The 17,578-nt window shown below is 35.2% G+C and overlaps 1 protein-coding gene across 1 annotated transcript in view; it reads right to left on the bottom strand.

Moving 5' to 3' along the window:
• The window catches only part of LOC108551430 (uncharacterized), a gene marked incomplete at both ends in the record, with an annotated part of 90,284 nt that overhangs the window by 65,238 nt on the left and 7,468 nt on the right, over positions 1-17,578 (bottom strand). The window contains one exon of the mRNA XM_017905602.1: positions 7,956-8,285. Coding sequence (XP_017761091.1) covers positions 7,956-8,285 — 330 coding nt within the window. The remainder of the gene's footprint in view (positions 1-7,955; positions 8,286-17,578) is intronic.

Genomic DNA, 17,578 nt, shown 5'->3' with positions numbered 1-17,578 from the left:
ATTTATAATATTCCGAATATTTAAAATAATATTTAAAATATTCTAAATATTTAACAGAATACTTAGAATATATAGAATAAATATATAGAAGAACAGTAAATAACAGTAAATATTTGAATTCTTTATTATTTTTTCTCATATTTATTCTAAATATTATATATATTTATAATATTTATAATATTCTGAATATTTAAAACAATATATAAAATACTCTAAATATTTAATAGAATACTTAGAATATGTAGAATAAATATATAGAAAAACAATAAATAACAAACTACTGTACAAAATTGCAATAATCTCCTCTCCCAAAGAGTTCCTCAAATGTCAATTTCCGTTTTTCCTTCATCCAATTTTCCAAATTCACAAATTATATACTCTATTTACAGCGCCATGGTCATAAAGAATTTTGTTTTGTACTTTATAGTTAAATTTTTCCAAAAGCTAGGAAGAAGGAAATGATCAATTCCCATCTTTACCCAGCTGCAGTACACAGTGCAAAAGAAACCACGTAAAATAAATCTTATTCACATCGTGAAGCAATAACACGCAGTAGTACAATACTTGTACAATACTTGTCCGTAATTGAAGTTCGTGTGAGGCATGGAGGATGCTTTTGTGCAACACGGAGGATTCCTCGCAATCATACGTTATAATTCACGTGGGGCAGCAGAACATGGATCCTGTATCATGCTTGAAATCCAGAAAATAATAGGACTCTGGTTCTTACATTGGTCAATTTCGTCTTTTTGTTAATTGAACAGATACACTTGACGAATTTCGCTTCATCTATTCTTCTTCTGAACTTTGTCGAATATGTTACTATTGCACTATTACTTATTTTTAATTTTCCTCCAGATTTTAATTTTTATTATTACTCTATAGGAACTTGTATTTAATAAAATAATTAATATTTTAGGTACACAAAGAATTGATCAATTTCCTTTTTCTGCTAACTATGCAAATATATCTACCATCAAATTTATTAATATACAATATAAAAACGTAGAATTTTATAACTTTTAATTTAATTAAATTTCAATTTTAAATATAAACAAATTTTTCCAATTTATTTTAATAAATTGCTTCCTTTTCCTTATTATTTTATTTACAGCGCGTTTAAATGTTTTAAAATACCAAGATAAAAGGACGTAAAGAATACATAAAAGTAAACAAATTTTTTAATAAAAATTTAATTGTTACCTGTTCCAAAATAAATTTTTAGAGAAACACTTAATACTGACAGATCGAAGAAATCCGAACGATGGATATTCACTTTCCCTATACTGATCGAAACGATACGAAAGGGGATGGATTGGATGCAAGGCAAATATTACGAGATGTGAAAAGTATAAGCGGAACAAGGCTGGATTTATCGGTATTCGTATTTCGTTCTTCAGACAAAGGATCTTTGTGTGGGATGAAATGCATCTGGCGTGGAATGCATTTTCTCTTCCTAGCAACAATGATCTATCGCCGGTCGTGATCAGAATGATCCACCCTTATTCTGTGATCAGAAAACGGAGCCACCTAACTCAGGTTTCCACTGATCCGTCTGTCAAAGAAGTATATCAGTTTCGTTTTAATGGAAATATCTGTGTGATGTCACGACACACGTTTGTCTATTAAACGCAACAAAGTACTTTCTTTTAAAAGTACAAAGTACTTTTTCAACGCAACGGTGGCTTTGCTTTCACGTATTTTTCTTTGCCTTTGGAAAGAAATATGGAAGATAGTGTTAGTCCAAATGTATTATAATTTTTTGGAATACACTAGTGGTTATGCGATTGTAGCATTAATTTATTTGCACATTTCGTTATTGATCACTGAAAGTTTGTATATTGTTGAAATATATTTGCATAAGTGTGAGGATGTGGTTACAAGGTTAATAAATTATTTGAGAGCACAAAGAGTGTGGATAATTATATAAAGAGTGTGGATAAATAAATAAATTTGTATTCGAATAGTTTGTATTACTATAAATCTAAATGAATGTACTTTTCTATATTCTATATTTCTGCAAATAGATTTAGAGTAGTTATACAATAATTTTCTGTGCAGTAATATAAACTAATACAAAAATAAGTAAATTCTGAGGTACGTATAAAATATCAAAAAGAATATATTTTCCTCTGTTTTACTACTATATTTAGGATTGGTAAATATCCAGAATTTAACTATTAATTTAAAATGTGAGATTAATTCGATGTACATATTGTATATTTCAAAAGAAATAATCTAAATTACTAAAATTATTAAAATTATTATTACAATTAATAAAAGTATTGATTATCTTATTACACTTTCAAATTAAACCAAATTATCTCAAACTGTACATAAATTAAACAAAATCTGATCTTAAAAACACATAAATTTGTATAGTAATTAAACAAATTAATAAAAATAAAAACAATGATATAATATAATAAATGTGAGATAAAATTGAAAAGTATATGTAATTTCCTATGGTCAATATAAATATGAATATTAATTTTAATAAATACCAATTCGAATAAAATCAAATATCGTGATGAAAGATTATATAAAGTGTGCAGTTGCCAACACGTTGCTCGTAATTTTTAGCAGCGAACAATTGTTTTAAAGCGACAATTCGACGGATTTCCTTAGGAGACTTATCACGCTGTCCACTTCAATATTCACTCTTTGTTTCCAAATACAAATGCAATAGATATTTGTCCACGTTCACGTGCACATGGCAAACGAAAGAATACATTCGTTAAAACGAATGATTCCACTGCATCTATAGAGGGTGCTACCCAATTTACCTGTGTCGAGTTACCTGTAAATTGCTCGTTGTGTAACCTTTGCAATAACCAAGAGAATACACAGCAATAAATCAATTCTTTACTATCTTGCTTTTGTATCAGCGTAGAAAATGTATCAATGCTTCCTTTTTTGAACCGAAATGTTTTGGCAATATTTCAGTGTAAAATCCACAAACAACAAAGATTGAATGACATTATTGTATTCGTATCTTGAATTAATAGTTACTGAATATAACCTATAAAATATTGCTGCTTGGTTTTGTTTGCTAATCAATATTAATGAAACTGAAAGCAATTAAAAACAAAAATAGATTGTTAAATTTGAAAATATGCCATTATAAAAATCGAACTCTAGTAATTATTTATAACTTAAAGTTCTTTCTATTCAGTGTTTGTTATTTTATTTTTCAAGACAAGAATAGGAATTATTTTATTAAGAAGAAACTAAAAGCAAATTTCCTAATTTTTATTTTTAGCAGGCAATAAATAGTACAGAGAAATAATATTCATTGTAAATTAATAACAAATTTGGAAACGAATATTATAAGAATATTATAAATATTGTAAGCAGAATAATATTTAGAATGTGTTATGAAACATCATAAAAATATTTCCTTTTTCTTTTTCAATATTTTCTTCATACTGATATTACTTGTTTGTTAATAACATGGGAAAGAAAAATAAATTATAAAAATGTACCGCGATACTTTTCGTAGATAAATATAACGTAAATATTAAATAAAAACGAGGTGCATTCTTTGAGAGTCAAAACAAAGATTTAAAACAGAAAATACCTACGTCAAATAAAAATCTCCATTTATATATTTCCCTCCTTTGCAAGAATATATCCTGTATTTGCCTTTAACACACGAACGGAATAACAAGTCAATTAAAAATTCTTTCTTTGAACCCCTAATGACGAGCGCTTTAGCTAAACGATTTAAAAAGCCCGCGCAATTAACATTGACGCATCTATATTTCTTTGTCGTTCGTGGCGGAGCCATTCGAGGCACGTGCAATCGACGCGTGTAGGCGATGCACCAATCATGATTAAATGTATCTTTGGAGCGTTTAAATGAATTTCCCGCTGGTGGCGCTACCTATTGTGAGCTTGTTTCGATGCACATCGACGTATGCTTTTATTCGTTCGGATTAAACGAGGCGTTGAATCGAAGCTCGGGAAACGCTTCCGAGAATTCAGTTACATTTTATGAGAAAGGAAGGCGCTGGCTCGTGAGCAACTGTAAAGAAATTTATTCCTGCAATAGGAAATATTGACCTATTTTTTTCTCCGCATTGTCGTAAGCTCCGATAAAATCTTGCCTTCTTTAAATAAAATAAATTTTTCCATATAATTAATACGTTTGTTTACCACTGAGCTCACTCTATGGAAAAATAACGAGAATTCCATTAACAAAGAAATGATTATAGAATAGGATTTTTTTAAAATGGTTATTGTGTTTCGAGTCAAACTGGGATCTAAAATTAAATTAGCGCCGTTTATCGAATTTAAAAACATTTTTGGTAAAAATAGTGCATAAAATTCATATTAACTTATTAATTAACTTATTTATAATTAGCTTGTTTCAAACGTTTTGTATTTATGACTTTGTATGCAGATTGTATAGATTAATGCACACAGTGTACGTTAATTAATTACGTAATAAGAACAACTTTTATTCGAAATAAAAGATTACTGTAATTTTCCACATAAAAAGTTATTGGCTTCTTTAAATTAAATTTATTAAACTTATGCAATAACCTTTGGTATTCTAATCATTATCAAACATCGCATAAAAAATCCTTATTTCCGTTTTGCGTGCTAAGATGTAGTATGTATTGTCTTTTGCTTTTAAGTACACCGTTCATAAATTATTTCGAGGTAACCGTAAGATCCAGATGGCGCCACGTGCTGTTTCCATGAATTTTCATGAAGTGTACTCGAATATCTAAGATCATAGCTTCGCGATAGGTCATGCTATAATTACTATAACTGCTAAGTGCTGGAAAATTGTATAATCAGATGGAATTTTGACAGATTTAGGTATCTAAACTTGCTTACGCGAATTATATTTTTAAATCATAAGTACGTTAGTATTCTTTTTTAGGTTATGTATTCTTGGAACGCTATATTGATGTTTTATTTATACACAGAATATTTTTTAATATAAATGTTCTGCATTAGACTTTCTTGCATCAACATGCATTGGCAAATTGAAAAATCAACATCCTCGTGCACTTTTTCTCTGTATTTTGTGTCATTAGGTGCCACAAAAATTCCAAAAACGACCACAAATCTCTGCAAATATATCAGCAAATAAATGTCACATATTCTTCCTCGACATCCCGAATTGTCTTAGAATTTCTCATCCCATAATCTCTCTCAGAAACCTCGAAATGCATCGCCGTGTCCAATTGTATGCAAATCACAGCATCTGTGACATCTAGCTTCTTGTCATTCTGAATAACATTACCGTCATATGTTTCAACTGTAAGACGTGTAATCTTTGTGTGTAAATATTCCTATACTGACTAATTACACTCAAGGGACGACCCTCAGTCAGCACTTATCAAAATTAAAAAAAGATAACATTTAATACAGGGTGTCCCAGAAAAACGTACACGCACTTTAATACTTTATTCCTTCTAATTCATTTTTTCTTTTCTAGGTGCAATCCATTTAAAATAATAGCTGATTTTAAACTAGACTTTGAAAAACGTAAATATATTTTAAACTGCTACCATAAGTGTGAAAACATACTGAAAATGCAAAGACGGTTTAATTAAACAGTAAAATATATACTGTTTTTATAATCACGCAAAGTGTGTTTACATTTTTTGGCACACCCTGTATTAAGTTTAAAATAATTTTCTAAACAATTTAAAAATTAAAATTAAATTAAAAATCAGTTCATCTCTTCTGTATATCGTCAATAGGTCGTCCGCAATTGGCGACGGTTAATGAGGAACCAAATTTCTTGAGGAACGTTGTGTTTATAGTAGACTGTATTTTATGTAGTACTTTCGGATAACTCTTCTGAACTCTTCGAATGTTATTTACTGACTGACTGGTACTGACCTAACTAACTTGTGCGATGCACGATCTTTCGGGGCCCATGGTTTTCCGGTGGAGGAAGCCTCTCCCTCAAAGGGGGTTGCTGGTGGGCCACCCGCACATTCGTGATCCTTCCTGAAGGACCCGTTACTTTATGGCTCCGAAAGTCGCGACATCGCACATGGCCTGGTCCCTTTCTTTGCAGGCCTATTGTCAGCCAAATCCTAAGTGCTGTTGCCTGCTTTCTAACATTAATGGCTAAAGAAAGCCTCGTGTCCGGTGACCCGAGGGAAATAAAGAATTGTTTGAAAATGCATTGAAAATAAAGATAGAAAGGACACGGAACTTGAACTAAAACAGCAATTAGAATCTGGCTGCCAGAAGACCCTAACGGTCTTCTGGGTCCATTCTAAACAAAGGGCCGAATGAAATACCGGCACGACATTCCAAGGCTTAACATCTTCCTTTTACTTATATAATATAAAAGTTCTAAAATCCTAATAAATTACAGAAATTATACAATTATTATAATAAAACAAATTACTTTTTATACATTTCATAGTGAAATACCCAAAGACACGTGAAATATTCAAAAAATTAATTGTTATTCCTGTTGATACACTTCATTATGCAACACCAAAGACATTCGAATATAAAATTTCCTAATAAATTATCTAATTTCAACTCCCTCTGATCTTTCCTTATTTTCTTTATTTTAGTTGTAGAAACGAATTTGTACCGGCATTCGTTCTCAATTAACTAGTTTAAATTTCAACATCGTTTCTCTAATGTTTAAGAGAGTATCCAACAATAGGTGGCGAGCTAAATTTTTCATCAGCTTAACTCAAACGCGATCCGGGTGCAATAGAGAGTCCCACGGAGCAATGATAGTCGTTGAGCGAGGTATCGGAAGAAGAAGGTCGATTGGAGGTAAGTCGAACACAATAACCTATGGAACAATGGCGAACGTGCAGGTGCACACGAAGAAGCATGTGGAATCATGCAACATAGATGACTGGGCAAAGCACGTAAGCAACGTGGAGGCACCTCGCAACAGAAGCTCAGGAGACTCACACGTTTCCAGAAAATGTGTTCCAGCCACTTCACGTGGTTACGGATTCGAACGTACAACGCGGCACGCGATAAGTTGCAACGAACTTTGCGAAACATATTTGCATTCCGCGATATAATCTGCTTAATCTAAAAATGCAACGCCATTTTCTTCGATTTAAACACATTTCTAGACTCCTGGAGTTAGAGAAAGGGTAATTCTTTGTGTAATCTTTACTAGTCTCTATTAGTGAGTTTTCTATACTTTTTGAGGAAAAATAGATTCATTTGCATTTCGATTTCTTTTATTTTATTCTTCCTCGTTACTTTGGTATTTTTAGATTTGACGTGTCTTTTAACACGCTCGTGTATGAATTCTGGTTTGTGTGAAATTTGGTCAAACACATATGTAGTTTATATCTTTCACTGATAATGGAACAAATTCTATTTTCCTGTATTTCTTTTTAATTTAATATTAGTTTACTACATCTGTTTCAAATAAAGTAAGCCCCAAAACTATCAGTGATTGTAATATATAACGAATAACTATGTCTGTTTTAATAATTACATAATTATACTATATAACTAATAATTAATAATAACTATGACTATTTTCAATTTATTATTTACATGCACATACAATATCTAGGAGTGTGAATAATAAATAATGAGTTATTTATGACACTAATTAAAAAGTACTCAGTATGCAAATAAAATTAAATATTAATAAAACAAGAAAAAGAAAATTGGAAACTTTTCTATGGCCCCATAATCAAGATTCCAGTCTTAAATTCCTACCCAAAATATATATCCCAATAATTCCATCAGAATACACTATTCTAAACAATATATTTCAGAAACTCATACCCCATTCCACAAAAGAAACATTTATCGTAATTCACATACCATTACCAATGCACAGAATGTTCCTAAATTTCGTAACATAATTTCAAGTCAGCCCAACCCCAACCCTACATACACCCATACTCGTACACTACGGAAGTTTTCTCATGCAAAACATGTGCTACGTAAAAACAGTATAAACGATAAACATGAGCAAATACCTAAAGCGAATTTCACGCCGGTCCATGCCTGTCGAACGTAATTGATCAGCCTCCTGTAGAGGGATCTCGGTGGTCTCCTCGTCGAGGTACCCTCCTCTTCATCCCCCTGGCCGTCGCTGTCCAAGGTCCCCGGTGGTGGTCCCACGCCCGTGAGTGTGCCAACTTGGTTCCTCTCGCCAAGGATATTCACCACTTCCCTTAGCTCAGGCGCTACGCCCTGCAGTCCTGAAGCGTAATTCGCGGGGGCGACGCCTGAACCAAGAAGGCTCGCGACGCCCCCGCGACCTCTGCCGCGGCCGCGGCTACCTCGACCCCAGGTGATACCGCTACCTTCGAGATCATACACCGAGTTACGCTTAAACGCGACTAGGAGGTTTGCAAAGATTCCGGCGATCTGCGTGGGCTTGATGCGTATGTGGAGACAATAGGCTCGCGATTTACCCAAAAACGGAAGAGAGGATTGGTCTATGTGAGGGTGTTTTCTTTGTGGCACTGCTACCTTCGAAATTATATATACTATGCTTAAACGCGATTGTGTTTAGGAAGAATACCAGTGGTCTACGTAGGTTTGATGCGTATGTGGAATCAATAGGTTCGCGATTTATTCAGAAACGGAAGAGTGGATTGGTATATATCAGGGTTTGATCTAAAGTGGCACTGCTACCTTCGAGAGTATATGTCGGATTATGGTAAACGCGATTATGTTTGGGAAGATACCGGTGATTTACGTGGGTTCGATGTATATGAGGAGGCAATAGGCTCGCAATTTACCCAAAAATAAGAGCGTAATTATCAGCGATACTGCTACCTTTGAGATTATATATCGGGTTATGCTTAAACGCGATTAGGATTGCAAGGATTTCAGCGATTTGCGTGGGCTTGATACGTATGTGGAGACAATAGGCTCGCGATTCACTCAAAAATGAAAGAGAGGATATGCGAGTGTTTGATCATTAACAGTACTGCTACCTTCGAGATTATATACCGGATTATGCTTAAACGCGATTATGTTTGGGAAGATATCGGTGATCTACGTGTGTTTGATGCGTATGTGAGATCAATAGGCTCGCGATTTACCCAAAAACGGAAGAGAGGATTGGTACATGTGAGGATTTGATCTTTAACAGCATTATCATCTTCGAGATTAGGTTTGGGTAGATATCAGTGATCCATGTGGATTTGATGCATATGTGCAGGCAATAGGCTCACGAGTTAGTCAAAAATGGGAGACTGGATTGGTATATGTATTTGATCATTAACTGCATAGCTACATTCGAGATTACATACCGGATTGTGCTTAAACGCGATTATGTTTGTGAAGATATCGGTGATCTACGTGTATTTGATGCGTATGTGAGATCAACAGGCTCGCGATTTACCCAAAAACGGAATAGAAGATTCGTATATATGAGTGTCTGGTCAGTAACAGCATTGCTACCTTCGAGATTACATACCGAATTATGCTTAAACGCGATTATGTTTGAGAAGATATCGGTGATCTACGTGTATTTGATGCATATGGGACAGTAGACTCGCGATTTACCCAAAAACGAAAGAGAGGATTGGTATATGTGCGTGGGGTTTGATCCATAGTCTTCTGACCTTTCACGATATTGCTAATTTTGAGTATATGCTTTGGTTTATCCTTAAACACGGCTAGATTCAGGAAGATACCGGTGATCTGTGTATGCGGAGGCAATCGGTTCGCAATTTGCCCAAAAGCGGAAGAGAGGATTGATCTTTAGCGGTACTGCTACTTTCGAGATTATCTACCGGATTATGCTTAAACGCGATTATGTTTGGCAAGATGCCACTGATCTACGTATGTTCGATGCGTATGTGGGATCAACAGGCTCGTGATTTATTCAGAAACGGAAGACTGGTATATGTGAGGATTCGATCTATAGCGGCACTGTTACCTTCGAGATTATATATCGGATTATGCTTAACCGCGATTATATTAGAGAACATATCAGTGATCTGCGTAGGTTCGATGCGTATGTGCAATCAATTGGCTCGCGATTAGTCCAAAACCGGAAGAGAGGATTGGTATATGCGAGAGTTTGATCATTAACAGCACTGCCACCTTCGAGGTTATGTACTGGATTATGTTTAACCCTTTCACTGCGGAGCACTCAGAAATGAATTGCTCTCTAGGTAGCCTACGTGACAGTGTCAGATCCACCGTGCAGAGAATTATATTCGATTATGTGAAAAAATCTGTGCCCCATAAGGATATGCTGCTATCCCGTCGAAAACAAACGATTTAATGGACATTATTTGGCAGTTACTGATAACAAATGCACAGTGCCTAGCAGCGCTATTCACCCGGAGAGAGTGACTCTGGATGAACGCCTAAAGGCGCTGTTCGCAGCGAAAGGGTTAAACAGGATTATGTTTGGGTAGAATATCGGTGATCTACGTGGGTTTGATGCGTATGTGAGATCAATAGGCTCGCGATTAGTCCAAAACCGGAAGAGAGGATTGGTACATGCGAGAGTTTGATCATTAACAGCACTGCCACCTTCGAGGTTATGTACTGGATTATGTTTAACCCTTTCACTGCGGAGCACTCAGAAATGAATTGCTCTCTAGGTAGCCTACGTGACAGTGTCAGATCCACCGTGCAGAGAATTATATTCGATTATGTGAAAAAATCTGTGCCCTATAAGGATATGCTGCTAACCCGTCGAAAACAAACGATTTAGTGGACATTATTTGGCAGTTACTGATAACAAATGCACAGTGCCTAGCAGCGCTATTCACCCGGAGAGAGTGACTCTGGATGAACGCCTAAAGGCGCTGTTCGCAGCGAAAGGGTTAAACAGGATTATGTTTGGGTAGAATATCGGTGATCTACGTGGGTTTGATGCGTATATGAGATCAATAGGCTCGCGATTTACCCAATTTGGGTAGAATATCGGTGATCTACGTGGGTTTGATGCGTATGTGAGATCAATAGGCTCGCGATTTACCCATAAACGGAAGAGAGGATTGGTATATGTGCGTGGGGTTTGATCTATAGTCTTCTGACCTTTCGCGTATTGCTAATTTTGAGCAGATGCATCGGCTTATGCTTAAACGCAATTAGGTTTGGGAAGATACCAGTGATCTGTGCACGAGGAGGCAATCGGCTCGCGATTTACCCAAAAACGGAAGAGAGGATTGATATATGTGCGTGGGGTTTGATCTATGGTCTTCTAATCTTGGCGTTACTGCTACCTTTGACATTATACTCCGAGATATGCGTAATCCTTTGTCGCACGATTCAAGTCGCGATAGCGTAAAGCAGAATCGGTCACACGTCGAACCATTGCTTCCGAACGCGACGAAGGATAACACGTAACCGAGGCAGAAAGACATAAGCCAAAACTAACCATGAATTTGACCCGTGGTGTTTACGTTGAGCCCCATCTACAAATCACGTCTCTCAGCCGTGATACTCATGTTCGACCCGATATCCCCACTACGAGTCTCACACGATATTATAGGCGAAAGGATTAAACGCAATTAGGTTTGGGAAGATAACGATGATCTGTGTGGAGGTGACAGGCTCGGGATTTACTCAGAAATGGTCAAGAAAGATGGTTTAAGCGAAGGTTTAGTCTTTGGTTACTTGAATAAAAGGTGGAAAGAAGATTGATCTTTTGTTTGAAATTTGTATACTTGGGGCTTGGTGTGGGTGCTATTCTTGTTGGTAGTGTAAGGATAACAGGGTTTCTTTTATAGATACTGATTGGATTTTTTTTAATACAGAGTAAAACGTAGTGCTGCACTTGTAGATCTCAGTGACGTTTTTGAACTTGCATTTTTGTGAGTGGAATACTTAGTGATGAAAGATATCTGTTTGTTCTGATGTCGGCTTGAATTACGGAAGATCTGGTAGTTAGGTATGGCAATAATAGTAGAATTTGTTATTTATTTTGTAAATGAAATGTTTAATAGCAGCTAATTCTAATTTGTTATAGTAATAATCCAGAGCATGGTAGTAGTAATGATACAATTTCTTATTTATTTTTATAATTAAAACATCTAATAATAATATATTCTAATTTTGTATAAAAGTACCTTCACGAATTATTATTCTACAATATTATAAATTTTGTATTTCTTTCATAGATAAGTACCAACATACAACAACAACGAAGGTACAACTAGATATAATTATCTTCAAACAATCACAAAACTATCACATTTCAAAATCACCAATTTTTTAATTTTAAAAGAGTACAAATATGCAACCACATAATTATTCTCTCTCTCTATACAAAAAATATATAAAAATTTAAGTATTCGTTGCTTTTACTTCAGTAATTGAATCGCGTTGATATTTTCAATTAATATTATGACGAGCAAAAAGAAAAATTTGCATAAATAAAGAAAGAAAATTTATGAATTTTCTCAACCAGAGGAATTCGTTGACTTTAGTTCTATTTGTTACCTCTGGAATACCAAAACTGTCATTAGCCAAGAACATCTCAGTATCCACCCTCTACCCTATCTTCTTAAATCAACCTCTTTCTGAGAAATAAAAACAGCCTCAATAATTTTCTCCAATCACCAAGCTCCAGCAATTGAATCACAAAATTCCCAACTTGCACCTGTATCATTACTACCAATGCTCCCAAACTTTAATCAGCCTTCGAGTTTGCTAGCCGACTAGAACCCTACACAGATAAACCTTCCCGTCATTACCTCATCAAGTGTAACCACGAGATACGTTGCAAATAAGCACGTTTCATAAACCTCCACATATTCAGTGGCACTATCTGGCAAAAAGCTATACTTCGAGCCCTTTGTTGCTCACAAGTTGAGATACCGTACTATTACCCAGCCCCCTAGCTACCCTTGATCCCGGCTGGTTAGCTGTATTTCCCTCAATTTATCACAGTTAGTTTGAACTTCAAGTGCGGCATTTACGTTTGCTACCTTACACGCAACAACGGATAAAGCTAGTTCGAAGGAAGGAAGTCTGAGATCGTGCAGTTTCAGGGTAGCTGACGTAACTTCTGTCAAAACCGGTGTGCAAATAGACGCCGCCATCCTCTAGGCCAGAACAACGCCGAGATTAGGGTAAGTCGTGTCTAAATGATAGCATCCTTTGCCAACGGGATCGACGTTTTGAGGTAAATCACGCAGGTGGGTCGAGTTCGTGTCGCATGAAAATTGGTGAATTTTTAACGAGAACACGGGAATAGCGTTAACAGCGCGAAATTTAAATGGGCCCGCGGAATTCCGTGATACAGCCGCTAAAACATTCATGGCGATGAAAAAGTTCAATTAACTAGAATCCTGGATTATCGATCGACTGGCTGCTCCGGACGCTTCTCTGTCTCTACTTTGCGGCCTCGGCTGTAATTAAATGCATAAATTTCCGCCGATCGTTACGATTTTACGAGATATATCGTTTATCGAACTTGCCGCGTGATTTTCGGAAGCCACGGCTTTGTCGGCTGATCGAAATTCACGGAGGTGGATTTTGGAAAACTGAATTAATCATTCAGCATTTGCATAAAAATGGAGGAGATTGACGTATTTAAAATTACGCATCAATGGAACATTTCGATGCTTGTCGATGAATTATTTCATGATTTTCGAGCTTGAAATATGCGGATAGTAAGCAAGAACGAAATTTAAATTTGGGATTAAATCGTGGTAGAGAAAATTGTTACTGATTTCCTTTTATAAATAATGGAACAAAACAAGTGGAAAATGTAATCACAATACCTCGAAGATTATATTTTAAATGAACAGCTCTCAATGTCTGATAGGTTTTGAATATTTTAAATTCAACCAAATTCTATCGAATTTGAAAATTATGTTTACTGTGTCGTGATATAATATATACAGTATTTACAAATTGATAAATAAAAGAAACGAGATATTAATATTCTATGCAAACAAACAAATTAATAATGGCATGTATTTTATTCATTAATTTATTTATATAATTTAGAGCATTTTAATATTATTTTATCATATTTATTTTTAATCTGTGATATATTTTAATACTGTACTGTAATGCAGTTTATCAGTTTATCCTAAGTAATTACCAATATTACATATGTTACATCCCATTGTAATTAAAATTTACTTTTTACTGGTAATTAGAAATCCTCTATCTAATTTGCATGTCTTTTTAATTACACGGTCTGTACCATTGCCAAGAGAAACAGGTGCATGTATCACTGTATAAATCACCACCAGATGTTCGTTTAATTAGTATTGCATGTATTAAATGCTTGTTCCCAGGAAAATTTCAAAAAATTGTGGCATTTTTAATCTAAAATAACATATTTTAATTAAAATAAATACTTGAACTAAAGGTAATCTTACGAACCAAAATTAGCACCTAAAGTTTCGAAAATTTCGACATTTACAGTATCAACTCCAAATTTGAGAATTCAAACCTAATTTTAAAGAATAACTTAAAAATTATTTCAAAATATCAATTCAATCCACCACTATTATATATATTTGCATAAAACAAACTATGACTAAAATATAAAAAGAAAAAAGAAGAAAAATATAAAACACAAACACAAACAAAATTTCTGTTATCATTATACTGTTTTTAAAATTACATAAGTATAAAATCTACTACAAATTAATATTTATGACTGATTATGCTGATTTACAATGTCTTGAAGATAAATACACTCACTAATGCAGCATAGTGTCATCTATAAATCTAGATCACTATATTTGAAGAATAATTGGAGAAAATGGTGCCAATTATAGCCCTTCATTTTATTCGTTAGCAATTTCTATTTGAAAATTACAGAAATGTGAAATGTACTTCATTAAATTACCATAAATAATATTTAATTAAAATAAAACTACGTAATATGAAATTGTATCATATCAATCACGTTAATAAAATTATATCAATCACACTGAACAGGTAATATACGCGAGTGATGTATTCCGGTCACATTAATCTCTTTGAGAGGTTTACCGAGATTTCTAGTCAACGATACGTCCGAAAATTGAAATAAATTTCGCCATATTTCCTGCACCATTCGACATTCGTTCGCATAACTCAGAGAGACACGCAATGAACATAATAAACGCGCCTACTTGCATCACCGACTGGTTTGTAATAAACCCTAAATAATTAGAACCGGTGGCTATAGACGAGAATTATGCGCTCGAATGATAGCAGCGGGCCAAATATAGATTCATACATAAAATAAGCTGTAATTGTGTATGAGAATTAAACGGGATATGCTGTCTAATGATAATAATGTTAACTAACTTTGAAACGAAAATCGAGTCACTGAAAACATTAAGAAATTACTAGCTATTACTTGAATTTGGAAGGAATTTGTATCAAAAGGTAACTACAATTTGCAAAAAGGTAATAACTTATTACACTAATTGTTTATAACAAATTAATATGGTTAATAATAAATTGCTCGCAACGTATATTTATAATAAAAGTGAAAAAATTAGTAAATTATTGCCTACTACTTGAACAAACGACGTATTTGTGTTAGAATATATTCGGAACTTACAAGAAGTTAATGAATTAATAAATTTATTGTTAATAACAAATTAAAATTGTCGATAACAAATAGTTTGCAACGTATATTAACGATAAAAGTCAAGAAAGTTAATAAATTATTAGTTATTAGAGCGGAAAAGTAACTTTTAAAGGAATCGGTAAAGTTCGGAAATTTTCGCGGATCCTCGGCCGGCCGCAGCTATATAAGGGGCCCGCGTGCAGGCTCGAGCCAGTTGTCGCTTCGACTTCGGAGGGTCCGCGTTAATATTTTTCTTTCAGGTACTAATTATTTTTTGTTTCAGCTTTTAATTATCTTTCTTCTTTCAGATTCTATTTCTTTTATTCTAGATTTCATTGTTTGTGCATTCGAATATTTTGTACAATATTCGAATGCTTCGTCGTTGGTTTATTTGTATTGTATATCATCGTTGGCTAGATCAATGGCTATTCAGTGGCCATTGTCCACTCTCTTAAATAATTTAACAATAATTTCTTCTTGCAGATTTTATTTTTTTCATTCTATGTGTCTTTGTTTCAGCATTCGAGTATTTCGTATAATATTCGAATGCTTCGTCGTTGGTTTACTTATGTCTCATCGTTGGCTAAATCTTTCCTTTCACAAATTTTACGACTTCCGTTCGATTTGTTTTCGTTAGAGCGTTCGAGTATTTCGTATAATACTCGAGCGCTTCCTCGTTGGTATGTTTATATCTCACCGTTGGAATGTTTCTGTCTCGTAGTTATGTTGCTCAGGTCTCGTCGTTGGCTTGCTCGTTCCATTTGGTTATTATCCTTGATGGTTTCCTCGTACTAATCCCTTTCCTTTCAGCTACATATTAACAATAATATATTCTGTTTTAGCTTTTAGGTTTCTCAAGATTCTGTTTGCGACACATCAATGAACGATGCGTGCGTTTACTTTTAAGTAATCATAAGATAGATCCATAGACTAAGTATCATGTGCGCGCTATCTGTACAAAGGTAAGCTACCTAACTTGGAGCGAAATTTATAAATTCTCTATCATTTTCTTATCCCCCTCGTTTAGCAAATAGAACATAATTGTTCTCGCGATAATCGCGATCGTTCGTAAGTACCGACTAGCCTACGCGACGTGCTCTCGTGTACTCGATAAGTACATGCTTCGTAAGTCATCCTCACGACTCGTCTCCGACACTCATTCCCAGTCACTGTCAATCTCGTCATGCATCGGGTTCCAGGGTGACCCCCTCGGATCAGTGCGTCTTCTGACCTCGACGGGGCGGTCCGCTGCCTAAGTCGTACGCGACTGGGGCTCGGGCACATGCTGGCTGACGGACTAGTACCATCTACGGTTAGACCACAGGGATGATTAAGTTCTACCCCGTGTGGCTGGGATGCGAAGTGTCTGTCTTGGCCGGCAACCGCCCAGCAGGGCCCTCGCGTTGACACTAGAAGTTTCATTGGTTCAGGGACTATCCTTGGTCCACGTGTAAGTCTTGGCGAGTGCGACAGTGACTGGAATTGAGCTAGGCCCGATCGGGAGGGTGCCGAGGTATGAAGTTATCTCTGTACACGGGAGTACATCGCCTAGGCTAGTCGGTCTTTCGAATAATCGCGAACTCGTTCGGGCGCGTCGCGATTTTCTATTAGCTCGCGTGTTTGATATTTCATTCCCTATTTTTATGGGAACTTGAAAATATCTTAGCGTTGCGACAGTAGAGTTTCAGTATACCGAACCGAAACCCCTTTTGTAAGACACGAAATATAATAAAGTGTCAGTAGAGTCATTTTAACTTAATTCGCTCCAAGTTAGATTAGGGTACCTTTGATACAGGTAGCGCCAGCAGGCTGCGCCACTAGGGCGCATGTCGGGTCTCGATGCGTAGCCACCTCCACGTGGTGAGACCTGGTAATTGGTACCGTTTTCCAAAGATTTTTCTTTGGAGAGCGATACCGAGCTAAGAGCTACGCACAAAGTTTGAGATATTTCCCATCTCTTGTAAATTTTCAATGTTCCCTTTGAACTTTGAAAATAAAGAATGGGCATTATCCGATAAAGTAATATGTAAATGAAGATAAATTCGGGTAAGTATTGCAAGGTATGTATAATTAAGGTAAGTATAAAATTTATCGACT

Source organism: Eufriesea mexicana, unplaced genomic scaffold, assembly GCF_001483705.2.
Source record: "Eufriesea mexicana isolate 0111107269 unplaced genomic scaffold, ASM148370v2 scaffold4100, whole genome shotgun sequence".
NCBI classification, from domain to species: Eukaryota; Metazoa; Arthropoda; class Insecta; order Hymenoptera; family Apidae; genus Eufriesea; species Eufriesea mexicana.
Note: the sequence above shows the minus strand (reverse complement) of the source record. Positions and strands in the feature narration are given on the sequence as shown.